Source organism: Stegastes partitus, unplaced genomic scaffold (assembly GCF_000690725.1).
Source record: "Stegastes partitus isolate 25-593 unplaced genomic scaffold, Stegastes_partitus-1.0.2 Scaffold39, whole genome shotgun sequence".
Taxonomy (NCBI): domain Eukaryota; kingdom Metazoa; phylum Chordata; class Actinopteri; family Pomacentridae; genus Stegastes; species Stegastes partitus.
This window is the reverse complement of record NW_007577770.1, coordinates 362,040-389,721: the sequence shown is the minus strand read 5'-3', so window position 1 is coordinate 389,721 and position 27,682 is coordinate 362,040. Positions and strand designations below refer to the sequence as shown.

At 41.6% G+C, this 27,682-nt stretch overlaps 2 protein-coding genes across 4 annotated transcripts in view; one reads left to right on the top strand and one right to left on the bottom strand.

The window, feature by feature from the left end:
• Window positions 1-1,342: 1,342 nt before the first annotated feature.
• On the top strand, window positions 1,343-13,882 carry tex11 (testis expressed 11). The gene is made up of 29 exons (XM_008303760.1): window positions 1,343-1,370; window positions 2,435-2,547; window positions 2,808-2,892; window positions 3,077-3,156; window positions 3,240-3,320; window positions 3,432-3,551; window positions 3,772-3,852; window positions 3,973-4,058; window positions 4,131-4,188; window positions 4,292-4,387; window positions 4,605-4,686; window positions 5,022-5,100; window positions 5,269-5,420; window positions 5,557-5,642; window positions 6,024-6,161; window positions 6,308-6,410; window positions 6,522-6,646; window positions 7,262-7,347; window positions 8,034-8,087; window positions 8,184-8,224; window positions 8,335-8,412; window positions 8,538-8,608; window positions 9,052-9,165; window positions 9,378-9,450; window positions 9,617-9,766; window positions 9,883-9,991; window positions 10,117-10,237; window positions 10,832-10,999; window positions 11,406-13,882. The coding sequence occupies exons 1-29, from the start codon at window positions 1,343-1,345 to the stop codon at window positions 11,475-11,477; spliced, it is 2,730 nt and encodes a 909-aa protein (XP_008301982.1). The 3' UTR covers window positions 11,478-13,882.
• The window catches only part of dlg3 (discs, large homolog 3 (Drosophila)), an 89,130-nt gene continuing 73,238 nt past the window's right edge, over window positions 11,791-27,682 (bottom strand). For all 3 annotated transcript variants that reach the window (XM_008303788.1, XM_008303771.1, XM_008303779.1), the window contains 11 exons: window positions 22,464-22,578; window positions 19,589-19,765; window positions 19,403-19,478; window positions 18,697-18,796; window positions 17,140-17,181; window positions 16,883-16,933; window positions 16,675-16,776; window positions 16,415-16,587; window positions 16,067-16,176; window positions 15,884-15,975; window positions 11,791-15,047 (listed from right to left, as the gene is read on the bottom strand). In XM_008303788.1, coding sequence (XP_008302010.1) covers window positions 14,941-15,047; window positions 15,884-15,975; window positions 16,067-16,176; window positions 16,415-16,587; window positions 16,675-16,776; window positions 16,883-16,933; window positions 17,140-17,181; window positions 18,697-18,796; window positions 19,403-19,478; window positions 19,589-19,765; window positions 22,464-22,578 — 1,145 coding nt within the window. In that variant the 3' untranslated portion in view covers window positions 11,791-14,940. The remainder of the gene's footprint in view (window positions 15,048-15,883; window positions 15,976-16,066; window positions 16,177-16,414; window positions 16,588-16,674; window positions 16,777-16,882; window positions 16,934-17,139; window positions 17,182-18,696; window positions 18,797-19,402; window positions 19,479-19,588; window positions 19,766-22,463; window positions 22,579-27,682) is intronic.

Sequence of the window (27,682 nt, the reverse complement as noted above, 5' to 3'; positions counted from 1 at the left end):
CTAACCACTGATCCACCTTGCAGCCCCTAATAAAAGTCATATTTGAAAATAAAATGTAAATGTTAGAGACAGGTGGGAAACAGGAAAATGTATGTTAAGAAGTATGTGACGTCCTTAAACATATATTTACCCAAATTCAGGAACTGACTAAGAAACTCCAACTTAAAGTAAACTTGTCGTTTAGAAATGAGCTGGATCTGTTTCAGCAGTAGGCTGCAAATTGTACGAGCAACATTTTTATGAGTGCTTGGTTCTATGGATGTGATTTACATGCGCTGTCCATATCAAACCACTTAATGCTATGCATCACAGTTCCATTAGATATATTACAGGCGAGGCCATCGTTATCCATAGTGTGAGCAACAGTCAAAGGGAACAGCATTGTTTTTTTTATTCACTAAATAGACTAAAAAAATACCATGTTATCTATCATCATTTGTGCAATTAGAAATAAGGGTTGCTGTACATCTTTACCAGATGGGTGGATGTTTTTTAATTTTTTAAATATCCCATTCATGAATATGGAACTGCTTTCACCTACCAGGCACCTCAAAGAATTTAGGACTTTTTAAAATTTGCCAAATCTTTAACCTTAAAACTGTTCAAGCTTGTGTTGAATGGTGTTTTATATACTGAATTCTTTGTTTTGTCTATATGTAATGTACACGTTGATTCTACAGGTTTATACTTGTAAAATTATTTTCAATCTTCTCAGGGCACCATTGTGAATTTTCCTTGATTACAAAAAGTATGTCAATAAATTACTGAACATATGTTGATATATCAATATCAGAATATAACTTCTGATAAAACAACACACAGGTCAAAGTACTACATTAAGGACTGTTACACTTACAATCCATTGTTTTTCCACCATGCCAGCAAGTATACTACTGTATTTAGATGGAAAACTAAATATATTGCATCCACAATATTTTTAAAAACATTGGTTATACAGTCCAAAGTGGAATATATTTATTTCCACAAAAGAGAATATGACAATAAATTCAACATGGTGACAGTCATTGTAGTCAGTGTTGTATCAATATCACAGCTAGCTAGCAGTAAAACTAGCTTTGGGAATACTAAGTTATCAGTATTGTAATTTAAACAAGAATTACTTTGACTAAAATGCTGGACAGTTTAGAATAAGACGCTATGAGGGCACACAAAGTCTTTTTAAATTAACACTAATATGAAGGTCTTCACGGAATTTAACTCCTACACTTACTGTTGGTTTTGTAGCCCGTTAGCTCGTCTTCGCCGCCATTTGCTGCAGCTGTTCATCCAACACTGACTGAAGTGGCGCAGTTAGCTGTATCTGTGTAGTGAGTCCTGAAACATGGAGGAGTTTGTCTCAACGATAAAATGTGAGCAGTTGTTGATTTTATCTAACTACAGCTTGTCAAGCCAAGTATGTGTAAAAGCCCGTTTATTGGCAAAAACGGAGATAGTTAGCCTCAGCTGCGTTAGCTTATGTATGCTAGGTTAGCCACAATTAGCTAGCATATGTTGCGGTCACAGAGCTAGCTGCGTAATTTCTCCTAAAGATAAAGTTTATTTTACTTTGCTTTACCAGCTTTTTTTTCTTTTGTATTAAATCATTCTGAAGCTGATTATATGTGTTTTATCCTGATGGCTAGAAGAGGTCTTTGGACACTCTTAAAATGCATTCATACCAGGAACAATTGTTCTAAAATGACCTTTTGGGTACTTAAGATATGGTCTTAGAGATGATCAGTTCAGTTAAGTTAGCTGCTAATACCTGCGAGACTGTCACTTCTGTTGCTTCTGTATTGACTTGTACCTTTAATCTCACTGCTGTAGCCATCACCAACATGGGAAATGATTTTTATACTGGAATAGCAGCAGCATACAGTATGTTGTTAATGTACATTATCCAATTGTATTTATAGTGAACAGACCCAGTGAGTGCACAAACACATTCACTTTTCTTTATTTCATCATGTGTGATTTTCCACAGAAATGCTTGTGAACAGCTATTGCTCTATAATGTGTTATTAAAACATTTGGCAGCTCAATATTAACCTACAACAGAAAATAACTTTAAAAATTGCCACTAGAAACTGGCTATTGACGCCAACATTTTTGCGAAACCATTTAGCCTATTTAAAGAAAAAAACGTGAAAAAGTGTAATGTTTTCCTCCTCACTGAATGGTGCTCCACTCATGCTGTACTACATAGTGCTTGTTGTTGTGGAGGGTATGTTTGCTGTTGCTTATTTTTTATTTTGAATGCAACCACAAGTTACTGATTGGTCACATTTCTCTAAATATCTTAAAGGAAGGTTGCTGCCAGTGTCAGAATGGACAAATGTGGAGGAATCATTGACCACTTGTGAGAATGACGTGTTAACTCTTGCCTTCTTTGTGTCCTGTCAACATGTGTTCATCTGCTCTTCCTCATACACAGCTCTCACAGAGAAACTGCAGCAGAAACAGCTGACAGATCGTGAAGAGGTGATAGAGAAACTCTTCTCTGAAGTCTCTGGCCTGGAGCCTTTTCCCAAAATGCCAGATCCACAGGTAGATAAAAGTGTGTGAGTTTTTCTGACTGTAGCCCACAGTCCTAAAGGATTTGTCAAAGAATCCAAAAAAACAACCAAAAATTAATAGATTAGCAAATAATCTTAAACTTAAAATTTGAAGTGCTAGTACTCTGGCAATGTAGGACTTATTTAATTTAACCTACCATAATTTTTACAACTGTTATTTGTAGTTGTCAGAAGAAGTTGGCATAATTTGTAAGCAGCATGTATTTTTCTTTTTTCTTTCTCCTATTACAGCTTGAACAATGTGCTATTCAGCTGTGGAACTGGGCAGTTACTAAGAATGTGGATGCCACCATAAGTGATAATCAGAAAGCCAAAGGTACACTTTTGGTTTCAGTTTTTATTTAAATGATAATTTTACTGATGATCATGATAAAACTTATATCATCTACTTAAATCATGGCCATCATATCATCCTAATTGTTGACACAATGTGGGAGCTACAAGCAGGGTTAGTGACGGTTGTGCTACGTCACACCAAAATGTTTCCTCCATCCTCACAGTGCGTCACGTCGCATGCAGTCTGCTGCACTGCTGTGAGCCTGAGAATCCAACAGAGGGCGTCATTCGCAAACAGATCCTGGTAAGCAATACTGTTGGCTCACTCTGTGAGGGCTCAACATTTCAGGAGGACAAGGCACGTTTGTCAGTGTCTAATCTTTACAGATGGCCAGCAAAACAGGGAGAACCTGGCTGGACTGCAAAAATCCCCAGATGGCAGATAATTTCTTAAGTCTCGCTGTCAAGGTGACAAAAAAAAGTGAACACTAAAACTGAGAGAGATATTGTATCTATTTAAGATCAGAGCAAACAGAAATATGGTGTCTTTGCAAATGAATCAACATACAATATCCCTAGAGCCTGGAAGCCCTCTATAACCAACTGACGTCCAAAGACGAGGGAGCAGCTGACGTCGCTTCATCCAAGGCGGATGTGGAGAAGGATCTACTTCGAATTCTCTCATCCCAGGCAGAATCGGTGAGCTGTGGCGCATGTGATGTTCAACACCTTCAATGTGAATATTTGTTCTTGTGATATTTGGCAGCTTAGGAAGTGCTATTCTGACAGACTTGCAGTGTGAAGTGTGAGACAGCTAAAATGTGAACTGAGAAACAATGAGAGGGGGAAATCTCTAATAGGGAAAATGATATTGTTTGCTATGATTAAATAGAAAGTTTGAGTCAGTATCCTTTTGCAGGCCATAACTCAAGGGAATAACCAGGAGGCTGTCGTCTACATACAGCGCTGTAAAGACATGTTGCTGCGGGTACCAAAAGATGTAAAAAAAGCCATCTGCTATCACCATAACAACACTATATATTGATGTTTCACATTTACAGTGCATATTGTCATTGAAAGTGTGGGGGATGTTAACTGTGAATATACTTTCTCAAAACAGACCACATTTCTCTCCCTCATGTGCTACAACTTTGGAGTAGACATGTACCATGTTAGAAAGTTGAAGGACAGTGCATTTTGGTTGAGGTAAATATACAGTCATGTTTAATGTCTGTTGACAGACACTGCTGTTGGTAACAGAGTTCTCTTCTTTTACAGCCAAAGCTACGACATTGGGAAAATGAATGTGAAATATGCCCCTGGATCCGACGTTCTGGTAACATTGGACACACAGTGTAAATTTTAGTACAAGCAATGATTACAGTTTCACAATTAAAATAGTTTTTTTTTTAAAATGTTGTCAATTAACTCCACAATAGGCCAAGATTTTGCGGCTCCTTGCTACTGTTTACTTAGAGTGGGATTGTCAGGGATTTCAGGACAAGGCTCTCAGCGCTGTCAGCCTAGCCAACAAGGTAGGATATGGTATTATATATGTGTATTTATATCTGGATATATATCTATATATATATATGTATGTGTGTGTGTGTGTGTGTGTATATATATTTTATTTATTTATTTATGTATGTATGTATGTATGTATTTATTTATTTATTTTTCTCCACCTTATTTACATTGCCATTTTGAAGCATGAACTTGGTCTGTAACTCATTTCACTGTGCAATTTGACAGGAATGTGTGAGCCCATTTGGGCTGTACCTAAAGATCAAAATACTCCTGAGATGTGGGGCCTCAGACAATCACATCAGAGCAGGTTAGCTAATACCAGATCACAACGCATTATTTAAACAGAATTTGATTACCACAGGCCCCAGTAAGGTGTCATTGGCTGAGAAGCTGGAGAAGTAGATTGAAGAATAAACTGCTGCTAGTTTGATCCTATGAAACCACCAGGAGTCTCTACAGTCATTTAACAGCTCCAGAGGCTTTTACAACTCAAGTTGGGTGTTCCTTAGAGGTGCTCAGGCCCCAACAGTAAAAGATAGTGTTTATACTTGGACCCTGCAAAGTGTTAATGTGTCTCTAAGGGGGACTTAAACAGAGTCAAAAATGCACATTTGAAAGTGGCTCATAAAAATATGTTTTCAGGACTAAATGAAATGCTGGAATCAGAGGCATCTGTTGAAGTGTGTCTGCGCACAGTGGAACTACTCATGTGTGATGACAGGTAAACACCTTTTGCACCTTTGCCAGTAAACTGTCTTAGCTCTTTGTAGAAATGCACAACACACACACACAAAGACAGAGCCTTAAATGAACATGTCCACATTTCTTTGTAGGAATGCCCACACATATACTATTCAACTCTGAATAATATCTGTTTTGATTTTCCCAGAGAAGTGCTGGCATTTGAGTATTTGAAAAGCGTGTGTCAGCACTTTGAGTCGTCCCCTGACCAGGGAGCTGCTCTTGTCTTGCACATTGAGCTGCTGCTGCAAAGAGGCAAGGAGCTGCTGGGAAAACAGAAGATAGAGGATATAATCACTGGTACTTTTTTGTTGTTGTCAGTTTTATAATAAGTCCAATTTTAGGGAAAAATAACATGACAGGGTTTATAGTAATGCAAGTAATGGACTTTAACTGTGCTGTTGTTTAAGTATAACAAGTTTTTACACCCACACAGGCCACTATACAGGAAAACAGCTGACTCCACAGGCCCTCACAAAGCTACATGTCATCCTGTGGGATAAAGCAGCCAAACACTTTGACGTATGTTAAGTACAGCATTGTTTATCCATATGTGTGCATATATATATATATACAGAGTTATTAGCATGTTCACCCAGCATTTACCCCTGTTGCGTCATAGCAAGAAGGCAGTGGCCCCCCGCCTATCTCTGTGGAGTTTGCATGCTTTTTTCTGTATATGTGTAGGTTTGCTTTGAGTACTGACACCAAAACATACATGTCAGGAACACTCCTATATTACTTTTAAATAGCATACTGGCCTCTGAACTTGTGTTAGTCTCTGATCCCTGTATTGTGGTTTTCCTCTGCTCCTAAATAGTGCAGTCAGATAGGTTGCAGAGGTTTAATTGGGGTTTAACGTGGACAAATAAACTGGAGCTGAATGTTTCTGTTTCTTTCCAGACCAGCAACTATTCTGAGGCTCTTCAGTGGTATAACTACTCCCTGAGTTTCTTCAAGGCAGGTCAAATGGAGCCCAACTTAGCCAGACTGCAAAGGAACAGAGCGTCCTGTTTCCTGCTACTTAAACAGCTGGAAAAGGTGAGACGACTTGAGCAACAGTAGCAGTCATTGAAATAAATTAGTTGTCCAGGGGCTGCAGTAGATGGTGCATGTCAGAAGTTTTTTCATGTCACCTGTCACAGTGGTAAGTGACAGATTATGCATATTAAAATCTGTGTTATCAGGCTAAAGAAGCAATCAAGGAAGCAGAGAGATGTGATCCTGACTGCATTTTCACTCAGTTCAGTGTTTACAAGATTGCTGTCCAAGAGAACAATGTGGAGAAAGGTACCTGCAAAATAATAGTTTTGTGACGCATATACAGTACAGGCATACAGGGTACTAGTATTGCAATTTCACAACGGCTACATTGTCAGCTTATTCTCTTACTTGCACCAGCTGCAGAGGCACTGAATGCAATGGGACGTCTTTCCAAGAGTCCTGTAGCCAGTGAGGACAGACTGCTGGTGTCTGAGAATGCTGCTTCCTGTCTCTTCAGTCTGAGTGCTCAGATTGCGTTGGAGGTAGAATTCATCACAGGACTTGCTGCTCGTTTCTGTACACCAGTCATAAAATTGAGGTCTGATGGAGTTATCATCACATTTCCCAGTATTGTGGTATTATTATAATGATATTGCGCCGTATCAGTGGTTCTTGCAGCTTGGACAAATCTCAGTTTAACACAGTTGGTTGTGTTTGTGTCTGGGAAACTGATGAGGGATCTTGTCCTTGTCACTGAACTCCTACAGTTGTTGAGACCGCTTGTGCAGGAGGGGTTGGGATCTGAGAAGAATAGTCTGATAGCAGATTTTTGGGCCTGTTACACTTTTCCAGAAAAAGCTCCTGACTGTTGGGTAAAACAGTAGGCTGCAGTCAGAGATAAAGCATTGCTGTGTGCCACCTTTCCAGGCCTATTGCACATGGATGTATAACAAAATACAGACGCATGTTGAAGTTTAGCGTTAATGATAATAGACACGTTGTAAAAAGAGATATATTCCCTTTCCCAAGCTGCTATCAGCAGAGACACTGGACAACAACCAGTTGTTAGAAAAGCCTGTCTTTAGTACGCTGTGTGTTTGTGATGAATATGACTGTTGGTATTAATGATGATGACGGTGTTTGTTTCCCTCTGACAGAGTGGACAGAAGGACACTGCCAGAAAAGCTCTAGAGTGTGTGTGTAACAACTCTGATGATGAAGATAAGATTCTGATTGCTCTGAGGTCTGTGAGAACTGGAACAGAACATAAATATACAAGTGAAGAGTATCACACCAAAATACACAACTTATCTCAACTTAATTCAAATAATATCAGATCAGACATGAACGATGTAACGTGAGTGTAGGAAGCCAGAAAATATACACTGACTCGGGAATCTTATACTTTTTTAATAAGAGACATGGCCAATAAACATGTGGGTGTAGTGAAAATCACTACGTTACCCAGTGGAGGTTTTTTAGGTCATAGGAGGTGTACTTGTGCAGAATTGTTGCCACCGATCATCATGTTTTGAATCCTTTGTTTTCATTGTGTTAACTATACAGGACTATTTTGGATATAGGTAAAAATGTGAATGACCTTAATATTAACCTCTATGTTTGTTTACAGAAATAATGTTTAGTTTTCAAGAACAGAAATATTGACTTGTGAATTTTATATACCAAATTTTAGCACTTTGTTTTCATGTGTTTACACGGAACATGATGGTGGGGTTTCACTTATTCAATGACCACATGTGGTAGAGGTGCCTTTGAGATTGTCTGAGTCTGTTAGTTTTTCATACACCTCAATGATCCACTGACCTATATTCCTTTTTACTTCTCCACTGAAAGTGTGTCTCTGTCTAATACAGTTAGTAGGTGAAAGAAAGGAGGTCAACACCAGTTTCTCCATTCATATTTTCATAGGTGTTTGGTTCGGCTTGTGCTCCCCGCAGCAGAAAAACCAGATGATGAGTTGAGGTAAGGGAAAGAGAAAGTAACAAATAATTATATAGTATTATCGGTGCTGGTTTTGATAAAAATCTAAACATGGTTTAACTGCATTCCCCCGTGTAGTGATGTGAATCTGGATATCCTGCTGTCATATGTAAAAATGGGTGAGTACGTATTTGACAGGGGTTAAAGAAATGAATTGGGAAGAAATGTCTCAACTACAGTGCTTGCTGTGCGTCATAACCCTCAAATGTTTTGTTTGCCATCTCTGCAGCTCTGCAGACACTTTCACACCATTCTCACATGACTGCTGAGCAACGCACAGAGGAAGCTAACTGGTTCAGAAAGACTGGTACTAAGACTCTTTCTTTCCTTGTCACTTCAATCTGACGTGGTATGCTATCACCTAAAATATTGCAGCACCTTCATTTTGTCAGCGTGTGTGTGTGTGTGGGCTTGTGTGTGTCCTTGTTACAGCTTGGAACTTGGCTCTGTCGTGCGAGAGATACCCTGACAGAATGAGGGATTTCTTTGTGCTCTCCTACCAGGCAAGTACCCTTATGAGCTTTGTCAGGTGAATTAATCAGTATCTACTGTATGTGGGTGTATGTCAAGAACACCTGAACAGGGATTAAATTTTGCTTTAGAAAGACAAACACATCAGTTTACGATAACAAGGATAGTTGACTTTCATACCTTGACTTTATCACAATACATGTAATTGCACACAGTGACGCATTCATGCCTTAGAACACCTCTTAACAATTAGAAGCTTGTGCTGTTGGATGTTGACTAGCTGTTTCAGAGAAACCTGGATGAACTTCTTTATTTACTCAACAAAAGTAGACATCAAATAAGGAGGGACTGTTATTTCTAACCCCCTCAGATCAGAAGCCACTGTGTTCCTCTTTTTCTCAACTATGTACTTGCTGTGCTATCAAGGATTTGTTATTTTTGTCACATACATGTGTGCATCTGCATGAACCTACAGCTCTCCCAGCTGTGCCCTCCTGATCGCACACTGCTCATGGGCCAGAGGACTTGTCTGCTAATGGCTGCTGCTACCTCTTTGGAGCTCTGCAGGAAGTCTCCTCACTCCGCCCAGGTGTGCCACCCACTGCCCATCTCCTACATTTAACACGCTCTCCATCCACATGGATGGAAATTTACCAAGACCAGTAGAGAGGAGAGGTGACTAACAACATTATTGGTGCTGGCGTAGGTGTTTCATTTTAATCCCTCTGCCTTTGAAGAGGAGCTGAACACTAGATGGCGACGATGAAACCAGAATGCTTGTTGTGTGTCTCTGCTTCACAGATTGAGGAGCTGACTCAAGCTCTGGAGCACATTCTGATGTGTTGGGAGATCGGGAAAACCTTGAAAGCATCAGGTACATGAAGCAGCCACATCATCCAGACAACAGCAATGTTTTGTTTTCACAATGCGGATAATAGTTAAACCCACAATATCCAAGGCATAAACAAGGCCTAGTTTGTTTAGGTCTTTCATGAATCAAAATTGTGCCAAGGAAATGTATCTTGAACATGTACTTACAGGAAGCTTCCCAGCGGACCCAACAGATTCACTGCTGCTGCTGTATGAATTTGAAGCACGGGCTAAACTGAATGACCCCAAGGTTGAGATGATACTGGAGTCCGTCCTTGAGCTTGAAAATGTAGAAGCCAAAGTGCTGGAGGCCATTGCAGGTTAAAAAACATTTGCTGCATTAATGTCATTGCTGCTGAAACACCTAACAAAACAGAGATGCTAGTATTTGCTAGTACTTACCACGTGCTTGCATCCTTTTTATCTCGATATGCAGCCTTAGCCATGGAGCCTCCAGCCCACTTCCCTCTGCTGTGTAAGAAGGCCCTGAGGGTGGCTCTCTCTCTGCACAAGAAACAACCACAGCCTGACCTGGCCCACTGCAGGCACAACCGCCAACACTCTGCATTAACACACCCGTGACGTTTCATTAACGATCCATTTCCACTAAATTGCCATTAGGATGAAAGGGTTTGTGATTGCGTGGCTGTTTTGTGTGTCCCCGTCTCAGCAAGTGCATTCATACCCTGATCAAGCTGTCCCTCCCAAGTGGTGTGTCAGAGGTGGAGGCCCATGTGCTCAAGGAGGTGTGGGACTACTACGTGGAGGCCCTGTCCATCATCGCAGCCGCAGTGAGTCAGCACCAATCACACATCGACATCCCTTGGCACCCACCTCCTGTTCCCTCCAACAGAAATGCTCCCTGCTATATAATTAACCCCCTCTCTTCCACTCCATGCCTGCCTGCTGTTCTAGAAGCCTCTTTTTATCAATGGGCTTTCAGCCGCACTTCAATTAGCAGATGCTTCCATTCACCACCCCTTCCTGCCAATTTGAATGTTAATGTGCTGCACAAGTCATCACACTGCCGGTGAGCTCCAGCTCTGAAAGAGACATGAAATTATTGAGACATTACGCTGCTTTAGAGGCAGTGCATATTTCCCCTTTCATATTGAGTTATTACTTGAAAGCTGTGGAATTCTTTGGATCAAAGTGAAGGGACAAGATTAAAGTGTTGTGAAATGTGAATGAAACGTTGAAAACGAGATGGTTCATGGTCTGTTTTTAAGACTCACAAGCAGTAGTAAAGGTTAACATACAAACGGACAGGATTTGATGAAAGTTTACTTGCTGCCTCATCGCTCTAAAAACGATTTTGTCGAGTGCGTCACCCAGGTGGCCTCTGTTAAAAGGCCTTTTGAACATCTTCCTGCTCTTCTCTGCAGCCGGACGACTTCCCAGAGATGGAGACCCTGTGGTTGCTGACTCGGGCTTGGAACACGGGGATATTGCTGTACAGCTTGGCTCAGTATCCCGAAGCCGAGAAGTGGTGCGGCCTTGCCATGAGCTTCATCCGCCACCTGGGATCTCTTCAGGAGACCTATGAGACACAGGTAGAGGACTGGTGGAGGGGAAAGGAGGCGATGAAGCAGGCTGGGGTGGCTGTAGCATGACACAGCTTGAATCCTCCTGCTGAAACACAAAGGTCTTAGCAGAATTAAGTATATAACTGTCACTGTGGACCTTCAGTGTTACTCACCAAAATGCATTAAGTGTATTTTTCAGACAGAACATGTTGAATAATTAGTTTCCTTATAAAACATTTGCACAGCTGATTTTTTTTTTTTTTTTTAAGTTTTTAAATTCAACTTTGGAATATTGCGACACAGCTTGTCGGACCGTGAATTTTGTCACCAAAGGTTAACAAAATAAAAACTCACGAAAAGAAAAACATCTCCACAGTACTACTCGTGGTCTAAAAATCTTCAAGATAAACAGTTGATTCTCATGTTCCCCCAGATGCCTGGTCTCTACAGTGAAATCCTGGACAGATTGGACAAAGCAAAGAGAAACCACAACATGGAGTACTAGAAACACTGGGACAGGTCAGCTGTTGTTTTAAACCCTGTTCAGAGCATCAATTGAAATCTGTTCTGTTCCATTAGTTTGTTGCAGGTAAATGTTCTTAAGGTTGTGAAAAAATCAAATTCAGATATTGCACAGTTCTGTGCAACTGTGGGGCGTCCTGCTAGACCGCCACATTTGTTTCCATCTCCGTACTTTAATAAAATCTAAAATGCCAACAAAAAAAAATCTCTTTAAAAAGTTTATATAATTGAAGTAGTTCGGGTTGTTTTCAAAGCTAATGCTTAAACCAGAATAACAAGCACGTCAAAATCATAACTGAGTCACATATTTTATTTTCAAACAAATAAACTCTTGTCAAGTCCCAAAATAAAACCCAAACAAAAGTTGCAGGACTGTGTTCCCTCATGACTAGGACAGGGAAGACCATGAGGCCAAGTGTCCTGATAGGCTGTACCACCTGCAGTGACAGGAAGGAAACTACTGTACAATCAAAGGGTTCATGTTTGCAAGCACTTACTGCACAGGTGTGCTATAACATAAACATATCATCACCCAAAAGTACAAACAAGAACCCTGACCCCCCCACCCAAAAAATAAAAGCATATATGTCGTCATTTCTCTCATCAGAACAAAGACCCTCATCAATTATACACACACAGAGGCATTCAGGTTCCATCTTGTTACCACAACCTCAATGGAAAGAGTAAAATGAAATCAAGTTCTTTGGGCTTTGACATGGCTGACTGAGGTATGAATACCACACACATTGTTAACAGTCAGCTGTATTTCAACTAAACACCAGAGAAGACCAATTCTAAACTTCTAATAATGTATTGATCAACGCTCCTGGTTTCTGTGATATTGTGTAGGTTTCTGCCTGCATCACTTTATTTTACAATATATTTTTTTTTAAATCTATACACCCAGACACGTTCCACAAGAAATCACATGTAGACAGGCCCTACTTGAGGGAATTGAATTCCCAACTGACTAGTTAAGTGTTCCAATAGGCATTTGAAGAGAAATACCAACAATACAGCACATTTGTATGGAAATTATATCTCAAGAGTAGCTCAAACTTTACTTACCTGACATTTGTGGTCTATAAAACATGTTTGTCCCAGTTTGATTCACACATGCATGAAGCACAGGTGAGGGGGATCTGCTGGGGGCTTATTTACATTGTACAGCTACCACACCCTTTGAAACAGTCTGCAAGCAGTTTATAAATGGCTCTGTTCCCTTCGGTTATTCCCTGAACTCTGGTTTTGACACAGGTAATGACAGCTGGTTTAGCAGTGGTGCCTGGCAGGTGGGCACACCTGTTCAGAAAATGCCTGCAGGTACAGGTGCTCTGTGGGTGGGAGAGAGCAATGGACCCAGAGGTCTAGGTTAACACTTCTTGTTGGGTCTGGCTCTCTGAGGAGAAAAAAAAAATAAAATCCCTTTGCACTCTTCAAAAAGCTGAGGAAGAAAGCGAGAATGCTGGCAGAATTGGGGGCCACAGGACTCCTTCAGACGTGCCCTCTCACATGCACACGTCGGCATACAGCGCCAAGATCTGCACAGAAAGGCAGAGCGGGTCATTTCAATCCTCGTGATGCCGCACAGCATAGGTTACCAAACCGATGGCCTCGAACAAGCTCCCAGCCCCGCAAGAAACAGAAGACACGCAATACGACCTGATAACACCATCCAGTTGAAAATGCCTTTAACTACACGACAGTGCCATGAGTACTCATTTGTTCACAACTACAAACTCTGTGTCATCGCCCAAACATGGCCGTTCAGTCACAGGGGAAATGGTATCTGTACGTTAAGATTCCTGAGCTGGTCTAGCTCACCCCAGACACACTAAGAGCTCAAACACAGTGGTTCAGCACCTGCCAACAACAGATTCATGAAGAATTCATACGTTTATAGATACACAAAGCATATAGGTTTACTCAAACCCAACTTTAGTGTTGTTTTTGGTAGGGGGACAGGGGGACAATCCAAACAGGTTATATTGACTCTTTAATCGTTAGGACATCCAATACAATTATTGTCTTGTTCTACCCGTTTTAAGGCCACCGTCATGGCGGCAGATAGGACAGTACCATGTGACCAATCAGAAGAGAATCCTCTGGGAAGGCAGAGAGTGTAATAGGGTGGTCTGCTGCTCAACATGAGTTAGGAGGCTCTGGCTGTCCAAATTGTAATCCAATGGCCAAATTCTTTAATTACACTGAAAAAAGTTTGATATACAGAGAAAAGGCGCCCACAGAGGTGAGACTCTATATATATCTATATATAGATATATATATATAGATATATCTATATATAGATATATAGATTTTTTAATTATTTTTTTAAATCTATTGCACTCAAGTCAGGCCTCCTGACAGTTGGAGGACACAAAAAAGTAAGGAAAGATGAGAACGTTTCCTCTCTTTTCCTCGTCAATTGTGTGCAGCCTCCCTCACAGACAACAGGTAGTCACAAAACAGAATTTGTATTTGATGTAAGGCAGTTTGGTGTTTTGCAGAGAGCCCAGTTACACTTCTCTACCCCCATCCTTTACACAGAGCAGCTAAAAACCACAAGCAAAAAATCCCACAAGAAAAAAAGAAAAGAAAAAAAAAAACAAAACAAAAAAAAAAATGAAATCTAACAGCCCTCCAAATTGACAATTCTAGTGAAGTGTAAAATGTGTAGTTTTTAATATGTAGTAAAATCTCAGTAGGATTTTATCATTTATCTTGTGATTTCATAATATAAATGTAGAGATTCACAACGCATTTCTTCCTCTTGATCTGCCTCCCAAGATGTCTTTATCGGCTGCAGCACAGACAACTGGCAGACGACCAAACAGCAAGCTGGTTTGTGATAAATAGATCACCAGTTTGTAGGCTCCTCCACTAATTTCCTCAGTCATTATAAACAAGAGAGATGACTCCTCGAACAGTACCATCAGCAGGGCTCGATTTTATCCAGTCCTTTTAGAAAAAAAAAACCCCTTAATTGGTCTTCAACTTCTCATCTTGCGTGTCTTTTTAAATGTGATTTGATGAACATTTACAAAGTGTTCCAACTTGGTATGATTTGTCTCTGTTCCCCTGCAACTTCTTTTTGAATCCCAACTCCTCTCTCTAGATTTCTGCAAAACATTCTGATCTTCAGTCAGTCTCAGTTCACAAAAGGATTTATTCCTTTTCCCTTTTGTTTTCATTTGACAAATTCCTTTGGAATGGCATTTCCAGTCTTGAATGGATTTGTTGAGAAACTCATGCAGGGGTGTGCACAGTCACAGTAATGGTGATAAGACTTCTTTTCATTTAGAGAGTAACATAATGATGACACTAAAACTTGATATGAAACATATCTGCAAAAAGGAGGTGAGGAGAGGGGGCTATTTGGGCTTGGGTGGGGTCTCTGGGAGGCAGGAAGGGAGCTCTGCACCGATGCAGAGAGGACGGTAGAGAGCTCAGAGCTTCTCTGAGGAGGGGATCCAGATGTAGGGCCCAGACTGCTCCTCGATGATAAGCTTGATTTTGTTGTAGATCTCCTCTAGCGAGTCACCCTGTACAATAGCTGGAGGGAAACACACAAGCAGAAATATTTGTCAGAGCTAGAGTTGAAACACTAAGTCAATGAATCCGTAAGCCCATGGACAGAAAACTAATTGGACACTTCTTTTGTTGTCAATCATTTCTGCTTAAATCCTAGATATTCATCTTTCAAATATAACAATTTACCAAATGTCTGCCTTTCATTATTTCAAATTTAATATCTTAATTTCAAACTGTTGTTTGGACAAAGCAAGAATTGTGAATTTTCCTTCCATCATATAAGCAATTAAACCTCTCAAAGTGATCTGTATAATTAGCAAAGTGCAACATAGACATGATGGATATTTTAGAGGCACAGACCAGCTAAACCAACTCCTTTTAACGTGATTGTGTCATTGTCTGATTTAGCATCTTTGAATTTTACGAAAATACAGCCAGATTTGCAGCACAGCCTTAAACTTGTGCGTATGATGAGTTTGCCGTTTCGAATTTAATATGTTTAGATTTCAAACTGTTCTTTGGACAAAATAAGACATGGAAACTTTCTTTCTTCACGTGGTAAGCAATTAAATACTAAATTAATCACAACTGACACACTCCAACTAACAAGCTGGTTGACTGACTTTGTTCCAATTATTTCAAAACATATTTGAAAAACTAGTTCTTTGAGTTTTTAGACGGTTGGTCAAGAAATTTGAAGACATCACTTTGTGCTTTATTGACAAATATGTTTAATGATTATCTGGCAGTTTATTAGCTGATCTACTAACTGAGAAAATAATAGAGGTAAAAGTCATCGGCTACAGCCCAAATCAGAACTACAGATATTCATCAAAGCAAAACAGCAGTGAGACCAACCTGTGAAATACTCTCCAAAGTCCTGCTCCAGCTTAACTGCCTTGTCAAAGACTTTATTGGCCTGCTCGAACGTCTGCCTCTTATTCATTTCCCTGAAAACAACGGTAGTCATGGTTAGTCTACCAGACACACTCAGACCTGATGATATCCTGATCACAATTTGGATAAAGGCTCTCGACTTACATAAGGGCTTCAATGGATTTTGGTTTAATAAAGATGGCAATCGGATAAAGTTGTGCTTGCTGCAGTCGCTTTATGGCATTCCCAGACACATCCAGAATACAGTGTTTCCCCTGCAGGCAGATAGAGAGCGCTTTGTTAATAAAACTTGTCAAATAATTATATTCACCATGGGTTGATTGTGGTTCTTATAAAACTACTTAAATTAAAAACGACAAGCTCATGATTTTGGGGAAGGTTAGTAGTGGAGCCTTTTTAGGATCTAGCAGACCACCTAATGTGCTTCTGTTTGCACCCCGAACCCAATCTGGTAACCAAACCCTACAGAGAAACACAAGTCCGGATGCCTACCCTCTCAGCCACAGTTCTGACAGACAAGATGCTCGTCCCATAGAGGTTCTCATTGAACTGGCCCGCCTCTATGAATTTATTATCCTGAATGTCTTTCTCCATTTGCTCTCTTGAAGCCACAAAGTGGTAGTCCTGGCCGTCCATCTCGTTCTCTCGCCTCGGACGAGTTGTATCTGCAGAGGTGAATGGAACAAGTTTATTTTTGTCTCCGCTGTTATGTTTAGTGCACTGCTAAGAGGTGTCGCATGTTGTCAACTCACGTGGTACGCATGAGCCAAACTTGTGGGGAAACTCAGAGATGAGGTCATCGTTTACTCTGTCCTTCATTGGGCCCAAAATGATCACAGGCCTTGTGTAGTGTACTGCATCGGAGAGAAAGAAGGTGGTTGAGGATACATGCAAAAACACCTATTGTGCGATTTGTGCTGCATGTTTTTATCCCCATTTATAGAGAAGTGATTCACTCACTTTCCTGTCGAATGACTGGCTCATAGGAAAGAATCGTGTCCTCCTGACCCTCTGTAATAACGCGAAACAGAACCATTAGAAATTTACATCTCGTTTAAAGAAACAGAATTAAGCTGTCATGGCTGATAAATCTCCAAATGAATATTAAGTTACAGACATCATTTCACAAGTAAATTTAACGACATCTACCCTGTTATTCATCTATGTGGGCAGTGTAAAGCAAATCAGAAAGACCATGAGAAATTAAGGTGACTCACTCGAACTACTTTCGCTGTCACTTGTGTTGGATGTCAGGCATTCTGCAAAAGCAAAAGAGAGTGAGTTTCAGATCGTATAAAAAAAAAAAAAAAAAAAAAAAAAAAAAAAACAGTATAACCACAGTCGCATTAAAAGAAAGTCTCCTCTTATGAGTGAAAAATATTTTCACCGGCCTCAGGGAAAAAAAGCACCCTGTTTCTCAACAACTAGGCCATTAAAAAAAAAAAAGGGAATAAAGAAAGCAGAAGCCTTGTTTGGTGCGGCAGCCATGCTCTTGAAATATTAGGGAAGTGGTTTTAGGTGCAAGCAATAGGAAATTAAGTGTTTCCTGTGACAATATCCCAAATGAGCCACAATTCCCTGGCCAATGTTTCCTATTGCTAGATCTGTGCCTGTGGCAGCGGATCTCATATCAAGGAAAAGACAAAGAAAACATACAGGCGTTACAGCATCCACAGAAGGGAGGCAGGAGCTGGCTGTCTCAGGGGAGCTAGAGGAAAAGGTGTTTCCAGCCAGATGTGGCAACACCCTGCTCTGGTGACAGATGTACTGTAGCTCTATGTGACCTTATATGACAAAACTATACTAAACATGTACTGTACAGGCCCTGTGAGACATTCAGAATAAGTGTAACGCACACTCACTCTCCCTTGGGAATGCATCTTTTAAATGTACTGTGAATCTCAGTAGGTGTGGTTTTTTTGTGTGTGTGAGCCTGCACATAGGTCTTCGTGTGTGTGTCACTCTAAATGTGTGTGGTTTTTGCATTCCCAGCTGGGTCTGCAGTGACAAAGCATTCTTCTCTGAGCTCAGGGGACAGCTGCTTGACACAGTACAACCACACACTTACTCAAACTCTTTGATCCATAAAAGTCATCGCTTAACCCTGGGAAGTCCTAGGTGTCCCGACAGGTGAGAGCAGAAACCAAGAGAAGAAAGCAGACAGGAAGAAGAAGAGGTTAGTGAGAGTTGGGGCAGAGAGGGAGAGGAGTGCAGTGTAGTGCTCACCAGGCCCGCTGACACATGGTGCTGTGGTACTCATTAAGCCTGAGCTCCACTTTGTTCATAGTAAGCCACGGCCTTTCAATTACACAAGCCCAATCCCATTAAAATGGGATTTTGACCTGTTAAGTGTTAAAGCTTCAGTCCAGTTAATGAGATTCTTCTTGTTGTGGGTCAGTGACTGACTGGAGAATTGATCAGGACTTATACAAGGAGTAGCATCACAGTATTAGAAGGCCTGTGTGTTAATGCAGCCAAGACCTTGCAAACACACACACAGCTGGCAGCGCACACAGCTACACACTCCTCTGGAGCCCATAGACAGATGCACAGACACAACAGAGAGAACCCCACATCTCCTGCCTGGTGATGTTGGCTCTGGCATGTGGGGCATCTCTCTGGGACAGTGAGAAAGGGATGAGAGTGGTGCCATCACACAAACCATCCCTGGAGGTGAGCGGAAAGATGAAAGTTGAGAGACAGAACTGAAGCATGAAGGGGAAAGGACGAAAACACCAACCCACCCCACCCTCGATCACACAGCTGGTACTCACGGTCAGGCTCCATCAAGTCCTGCACAATATTCTCCTTGCTCTTGTAAAACGGGAACTTGCGTGAGAGGTTGAAGCTTTTTTTGCGCTTTACTTTGACTGGCTGCTTGTCGATGTGTGGGTGAGAGGGAGGGGAGGGGAGGGCGATGAGAGGGTGAAAACAAAAACAGAATGGGTTTCAATGAAGGTACTCGACACTCATGCAAAAAAATAAAAATAAACCAATGAAATGTAAACAAACGATACACGTCAAATAATGAAAATGAGAAGCAGGTAATGGGTGAAAATGAACGGCACATCCATGTGAAGGAAACAGGCGTCTGTTGACCAAATTAAACATGTACCATTTTCAATCAATTGAATCTTCTTGCATAATAGATAATACAGACAATATTACAGCTGATTTATATGTGTACAAATTAAATCTGACAGATCAGCCTCTGACAAACGTGAAGACGTTTTATAAGTGCACATTTCTTAATGTCGCTGAGTGCACGAACTGTGGAGGTTACAGAGACAGCTCATCTCCAGAGCTTCTGTGTAAGCTATACAGTAATACGAGTGCTTTTTGTGCTTGCTTCAGTGAGCAGGTGCTGGTCCCTTTCCCACACTCAGGGGGAAGTAGGCCATCTCCCTGGGAGCCCAGCAGCAGCTCTGAAGACAGCCGCTCTGGCACCAGGGCGGGGAGCAGCTGGCCCTCTACACTTACCCTGTTAGACTCAATCATGCCTGTCCTGGCGTGGAACTTGACTGTTTTTAACCTGGCCCGCTCCTTCTTCTCCACTCTAGAAAAAGAAGGAGAAACACTTCCAAGTTTAGGCTGGGATTCAGTGGAGGTCGTCATATTATCCTCATCTGGCATTAGTGCAGTGCTTCAAATGAAGAGGGACGATACCTTTTCTTGCTGGGAATGACCCCAATCTGCTCGCTCTCTCCATGAGGTGTGACAAGTCTCGCCTGCCACCACTCGTCATCAGAAGCATTTATGACATGAAGGATATCCCCATAAGAGAAGCTCAGGCCTTGGCTGGGCAGGCAGCTGTCCCTCGTTCGGTCGTAGTCAAACAAAGCTCTACGAAGACAAAGGCTCTGGTTACACCCTATTTTATCTTGGATTTCTGTGCAAAGATTCCACATGAACCAAGATCAAATTACCGCACCAAGTGTCCAAAGTTGGCACAAATTAGCAGTTATGAATCTGCAGCATTACATAATTGGTCTTTGCTACTTTTTCTATTACTTCACATTGCTGGCATGTGGGCTGTGATGTGACTAGATTTAAAATACGTGGAAGTCAGACAATAATGAAGGATCTTGAAAGTTATGTTTGATACAGCCGTTAATGCCTCTTACCGCATTTGACTGTGACAAGATGATAACAGTTGAATTGAAGTCACTAGTTTATATATAAGCCCTGAGGCTGCCACTAAAGTCTATTTTAATGATGCGTCACTTAATCTGAACAATTAGTTTTCCTCAGAAAAAGCAAAAGGGCTATTTTGTTTAAGTTGATTTTATTTTTTGACAAATTATGTCATTGGATAATGCAGCACAGAACAAAATGTAAACAAAGCTTTACATATCAAAGTGCAAAACCTTAGGGTTAAATTTGAAACTCCAGCATGAAAAAACAAACTAAAAAAAGAGAGGGCTTATTATTAAAGTGAATGGTGCAACTTCAGTTTCTATTAAACCCCTTAACAAAGTAAAATGATAGCTGTCTACTAAATCTGTAACATGGACACGGTGGATTTTTTAAAAACGCAAACAGCAGCTAAAGCAACTCCCTTTTCTCTTACTGTGTAATTGCTGTCTGACTTTGGTAGTAGCTTCAAATTGAACTGAAATACAGTCAAATTCGCAGCACAGTCATTGTATTTGATTTGTGTGATTCACTGTCACGTTTTTCAAAGTAAGATTTTTAACAGTTCACAGCAGTGGCTTGGAAGTGACTTCTGCTTAACATGTCGTTGTAATAGGCTGCGTTTTAGTCTCCATTTCATACTCGTTTTGTTGTCTGATGACAGTAACACATAAATATGTAAAAGAGCAATGCTTTATTGGTCATCGGAACTCTACAGTTTAGAAACCACCTATTAGCTCTGTGATCATTTTCAGCATTCCCATACTTTTGAAGATTTGTGTCCAGTCTCGTGATACAGAAAAGGAAAAAAATAAAATAAAACTTGTTCCAATGAATTGAAGTCATTAAGAATTACTATTTCAAACCAATGCATCGGTTTAAAATATTCATCTTAGTTATGCCAACAGTTCTAATAACTATACAGACGTAAGGTGGAGAGAAGTGTCACAGTCCATTTAGGACAACACATATGAAAGCATGCCATTCATAACTGTCCATGTGACATTATTACCTGCTGCTTCCACATACTTTCCACGACAAACATACACTGTTTATTGTCTGTCTGAGTGCGTCACTATCCTGTTGGACAGGTAAACCCACAACCGTTTCTAAAGGTATTAATACCTGTTTTACAGGTTTCAACTTCTCTTGACCTACAAGCCTATATCCACAGGCAACATCATGGTCTGGTGAACAAACAGGCTCTGACCAACATGCACTACATGATTTCTCGTCCGTTTCAAGATTTGAGCCAGCCTACGTCTGCCAACTATAACTGCAGCTGGCTATGCATAAACAGTAATAAAGAAACTGTCATAAAGAGAAAGCTTATCAGTTCCTGCGCTTGAGAGGGCAACAAGTGCATTTTCATCATAAGCTAACGAACGATAATCAAATTCCCTGCCTTTGCAATGTTATAGCACCTTGACATACTTGTGCTACAGAGAGTGTGAGCACACGTGACACTTTTTTTTTTGAAGCGCACCTTAGAGGTTGAACGCCTCCGCATTCCTGAGGCTGGGCTGGGAGGACATGGCGGCTCCCACATCAGCCGGCAAACTAGACAGCTTTTCCAACATAACTGTGGGCTTAGTCACCCGCACAGGAGCAGGCTAGGCTCTACATGCCTCATCGGAGTTAGTCTATAAGAGAGGCATGAGTCAGACTGCTTAACACCCCTCTGACTATAGCAGGTCTCCAATGAGGTAACACCTATATACTTTTGATACATCCGCGTGAAGTCCATTTCTATCGAACTTGGGCTCAATCAATCTAGTAATGTAGCTATTAAGCTTAGGTTAAGTGAAGCGCATTAGTGTTTCAGCAGAAATACGAGGAAGCACTTGGACTATGGAGTTACATCACACAGTCCTTTTTTCCTTGACCCCTGTGAGTCCATTGTGACTCGATGCATTATTGTGAGCAGAAGGATGCCACCTGTTTTAATTCCTAAATGAGCCGCCATCCAGTTTGGCAACTGGCCCAAAGTGTCATAACACAGGTCACGTTGACAAGCTCTACTGTCGATCTACATTAAGCAAAGTAGAGTCAATGTCATACGTGGCATCAAAACAACAGGGAATGTCTGTCCATCAGCTTTTAGGTGATGATGAACAGTATCAACCCAATGGCCTAAATTAAATGTCATCCTACAAATAGATCGGCATGAAATATCATGTCTTATCACACGATCTATGCCATATGTGTCATGCTGCTGTACTCTGACAGTGCTACTGCTGTTGACAACACGTGCATTCAGGCTTTATTGTCTCCCACAGACAGGTCGAGTTTTATTATGCAAGAGTGCTTATTTTGACTGCAGATCTTAGAACTGATGTGGTTAGTGCAAGCATGACTGTGTGTGTTGGTCTGTGGTGTGTGTGGTGTGTGTGTGTGTCAGCTTTACCTGACATAGAGGGAGCGTTTCTCACTGGTGCGCAGGGAGCCTGATCCTGAGCTCATGCTGCTGTTCATCATCTGTTCCCTCAGGTCGTGGATTTTAGACTCAAAGCGACTATACTCTGCATAGGGGGAAAGAAAAAAAAAACACAAACTGGGTCAAAAATAGGTCCTCGAAAATTAACACCACCCCTTTGGGCTTTAAAGTTGATATACCCAAAGGTTAAGGTGGTATTGGAGATCTAGAATAAAGAGACCAAAGAGCGTTGGACCCTGCTCTGTTGTTTAACTAGGATATTATTGGAGGTCTGTGTCTCGGTTAGCGCTGCAGTGAGCTAGAGAGAATAGAGGAAAGGTTCAGCGAATCCTTAGGCTGATTAATGACCCCAGGAACAGATGGTTTATCACAGATCTGCCTTACACATCCAGTAATGTCTCATGTCAGGTAATTAATTACACAGATTAATTAAGTTCAACTTGGGCTCTTCAGTGTGGTTAAAAAAAGGGAAGGCCTCCAACAATTTCAAATGCATGACCATTTGTCATAGGTGTGTAAATCCAGTTGCTGCTCAGGAGCAAAGGGATGATGTATGAATCCACCTGGACCTCCTCATTAAGAATGCTCTCATTAGCCTGCTGTGCACAGCGTGCTCTGTACCCAGGCTGCTGGAACAAGCAAGGCCACCGCACCACACAGCACATGTCCACATACACAGACCGGCAGATACAGCTAGAAAAACAAGCAGGCTAAGGTGTTCATGTGAGCACACAAAGGATGTGCTGGGGCCACAGAAAGGCAGCAATTTTCTGGACAATTTTACACTGTATGCCACTGACGAAAAGAAAGGGAATCAAGTTAAAGTGTTAATGTGTCATAGATGGTATGTGCACAGCAACGTATATGGCAGAATTACATTTTGAACGACATGTGATAACGCACAATATTGCTGTAATGAGACAATATATCTATATCTTGATCATAATTGCTCTATAAAAGAACCAGTGCGAGTGAATATCATCCAGATTTCTTCCACTATCTCTTTGACTGCCATGCCTTTAGGGGCTGACTCCTACCTCACTGCTTAATCATCCATAGCTGCCAATGCTTCCTGTAACGTGAACAACATAAGATCAAAGTCCATATTCTGCTCAGGCCTAGAAGTAGCCTTGAAAAAACAAACACCTATGCCTACAAAGGTGATTCAGCCGAAGTTAGTCAAAAGCTCCCGGAAAATTCTGAGCAGGTGCAAAAACAAGCTTCAGGTCACTGAACTGTAACCCCCTGCTGACATCTAAAGGGGATTCAAAGCAAACACAGGTCTGGCTCTGGCCTGTGTACAGCTCTCCACCCTGGGCTCTGCTCAAAGGGTTAACAATACAACAGAGTGACGCTGCAAGGTGAGGTAACCAGACACCGCCTGACTGCCAGTAACCAAGAGCAACGTTCTAGCACTCCTAGAACAGGGACAGCGCACACGGAAACAGCCATTCAGACTGGTCCACTTGGCTTTCAGGCACAGGAGAGATGAGAGAAAGGAGCACAAGAAGCGGCAGCTTGAGAGAGGAGGGGCCGAGGGACAAGACAAAGAGTAGCTAAATAGAGAGAGCAGTCTTAATGCCCTGCTTCACAATACCACCAACATGAAGGGCTGCCTGAGAGCTGTGCCAGTGAGATAGGACAAGTGCTATCAGTAGCACAGGTGGTGGAGCTAAATGCTCTGCTTGTTCACATTCCTACCGTCCAGATGATTCATCTAAATACTGTGGACATTCAGGAGGAGCAGGAAGAGCACTGAACTACAATCAGGTTTAAGCCTCTGAGGGAAGTTGGTGTAGGAATCACATGACAACCATAAATTATTGCCGCACCTTGTTGATAACCGTGACATCAGATTACAAGTAATTCTGCAACACGATTTGTGTATGACACATCACAATATCTGTGTAGATCCGAGTAAGAAACCACACTGTAATCAATCTCTCAAAAACCACCAGCAGTGACCTTGTATACAATGAAGTCATTTCTAGCAATTTTACAGTCAGATGATATGAAACAGAGAGGGAAGTGAACACCTGTTACACCGAAAACGGAAGGATACTCCTGGTACTTAAAAGGATGCACTGTGATACTGTTGAATGAGAATCACAAACCATCTCACAACAGTAACACAGGACGACACATGAGAAACTTAAACTCTGTACTGACCGTTTGACCCACTTCAAATATTGAACACGTGGAGCTACAGTAACAAATTTTTCACAAGTTGGCCTGGACTATGAGGAAATAGGAAATAAGAATGCAAATTTAAGAAATTTATTTAACTGAGTGTGGTCCATGTTTAATTATCTAAAATTGGGTGCCCTTGTACGTTAGGGGTTAAGGCACTGATCACGTACTAGGGCTCAAGCAAAGCAATAACCAGTATTTGGAACTGATCCACATACGCATCAAAAGTAAAATATTGGTGCTACAAGTAAGAATAACACAAAATGGGGTGTAGTCTTCCAACAGTAAATAATTACACAAGGTAGAAACAGGTTAGGACAACAACTTATATCCATCTCCTTAAGAACAAGTCACATGTCTAAGTGTTGATCAATCCCACATTAACTATTCATGATCATCCCTACTTACAAGCACACCTCTGGAGTGCTGGGGGACTGGGAGTCTACAATTATGAATGTTAAAACCTGGCTCCTTAAAGCAATACTCAAGAGCTAAGCCATATTTTTAGGAGTGACCCACAGGAAGGAATGACAGCTAATAGAAACTGGGACTATTCTGTACCTCTAACTCCCACTGCGTGTCCTCATTAGTTGTGCAGCTTTTTTATTTTGGGGGATGGTCGCTTCTCTTTTGATCCAGTTATGCAACACAGCAGACATGTACTTGTAATGTGAGAGTGTGTTATATTCTCAGGGACAGTCCAGCCACTGAATGCACACCCTCCCCCTCCTTGATAATACAGAGCAGAATGTATGTATGTACCCTGGTGAAACTACCCCTAAAAAGCTTTGTAATGCTCACTGTGAGTTTAATGAGAGGTCATGGGGTGTAACATTTCCTTCATGCCCCTCCTCCCATTTCCTACATGCAAAAATTTTAGTGTAATTACTGGTGGGGCAGGGCAGTGTGTGAATACACAAACTTCACTTCTATTCCCGAATGAGAGCTAAAGACCGGGTGATGCTCCAATAAGCCACTGACAGTCAAGGGCGCCTCCTGCTACAGCCTCTGTGCTCTATTGTTGCTTCTTGTAGTTTTCAGTGCTGGCCTTGGATCAGAGGTCCATGGATGCCCGGCCCCGGCCCCTGAGAATACTCTCTAGGCAGTTTGCCTGGCATAAACTAGAACTCACCCTCCACTTTCCCCTCCCTGACTGACTGTCCTTGTACAGCTCACTGGGGGTTCCTCCTGCTCCAAACTCAAATGAACGACATGTCAAGCACCGCTTTAGGATGCCAGCAGAATTACTGCCGACAGATCTCAGGTCACCAGAGGGGATGCAGGAAGTCAATCATTTGCCAGCACTCGACTTGTTCGTTTAGAGTAGTTAACTACTGTACACAAACAGATAAACATCCTTCGCTGAGTTACAAAGGGGGCACAGAGCTGAAAGCATGGTTTGGTGTGGAAAACAAAGGTTCCCTTCAACTAGCCACATCATTATTCAAGATGCTGCCTGAATGATCTGGCATGCAACACAACATGAACTCTGATGGCCAAGTATTAAGATTTACAATCTGCACTTTGCAGCAGAGAAAAAAAAGTTTATTGCACTACTGTCAGCTTTTATCTCAGCCTGTGTCTTCCTTTAGCTTAGCCCCATCTCAACTCAAAGGTCATGCTATGCCTCAATTTCAATGACCTTGGAGAGTTACTGGACATTTGAGACTTGTGTTTTATTTAAAGACAAAGAAATGTGAAGTGAGAGCATGCTACAACTCATGCCCCTTCACATTCCTGTCATAGTCCGACCTGAGAACTCAGCCTGGATATAAAGCTCACAATATCCTTTCCTTTGTTGTTACAGCATTACTGCATCATGCTCAAGTACACACAAAAAGAATCACTGAAACACTGAGAAATATGCAACTGCCAAGGCAGCTGTAATACACAGCCAAGCCACAATTTACCATTATAAGGAGCGAGTGGTGCCATTTTGTTAAATAAACTTACAAAGCTGGCCAACATTAGAATTCTGCTTCAGTCAGCATGAAAAGTGGACCTGTGGTCTGAGAGCTGTATGTGCAACGTCTGCTGAGGCAGTGGTAAACGGATGTAATGTAAATATAAAGAGGTGAGCTCACTGCCCCAACCACCGAGCTGACACACACCTGTCTGACCACACCTGTGTGTCCCCACCTAAAGGTTTAGGTTACATAAGAACAGTCAATCAACAAGTTGAATGCATACTGCTGCATACAAATCTCAAATTTAATGCTACTTCGCCTGGCCTGAAGTGATTCGTATGTACTAAACGGAGAAAACAAGTCAGAAAACAAAGCAGTTCCCAGGTAATGGCAGGACTTTACCACACAAGTGGTTGTATACAGGGGTGAGGCTATCACATGTCTCCCACGGTAACTTAGCATTAATTTCAAGGTCGATATAAAGAAAGAATGTTTATTTATGCCACTTCGAGATGGCTAATTATAGTCTTTTAGTGGTGCTAGCATAAGTGCAATGTGCATTTAGTTATGAAGCTGTACTACTTAGTTGAAACTAAAGGTTACAGCTAAAGAAGACGAGCCAACTATCTCAGTACAGTAGCAATGAATAAAAGCATGTTCGACACCGAAACTCACGCGGTTTGTTTCCGTTTCAACGTGCCAGTATTTGTCGACACGTTCCCTCCTCGGCTCACCTCAGCTAAATCAAACGGTGGCTATTATTTCGCTGTCGCAGCCGGTAGTTTTCTTCATCCAGCCATTAGGGAGTTCATGCGGCGTCTGCTGTGCTGCTGTTGTACCCGAGCCCATCCCCCATCCGCTCCGGCTGGTAAACTGATAAAAGTTTGTCGCTTTCCACCTTCACTCCAACCGCTTTTAAACTTTCCTCCGGTGTACTAATGGAGGCACAGCTCGCACTTTCCGCTTAGTCTCCTCTTTCCATGGCTGTTCGCGGGAAACAGCGGCGGCGGCTCGCAGGGGCTCCGGGTTTGAACAGGGAAGGACAACAGCAGCTCGTTTGCCCGCCTTGCAGTTGGCTCAACACATCAGCCT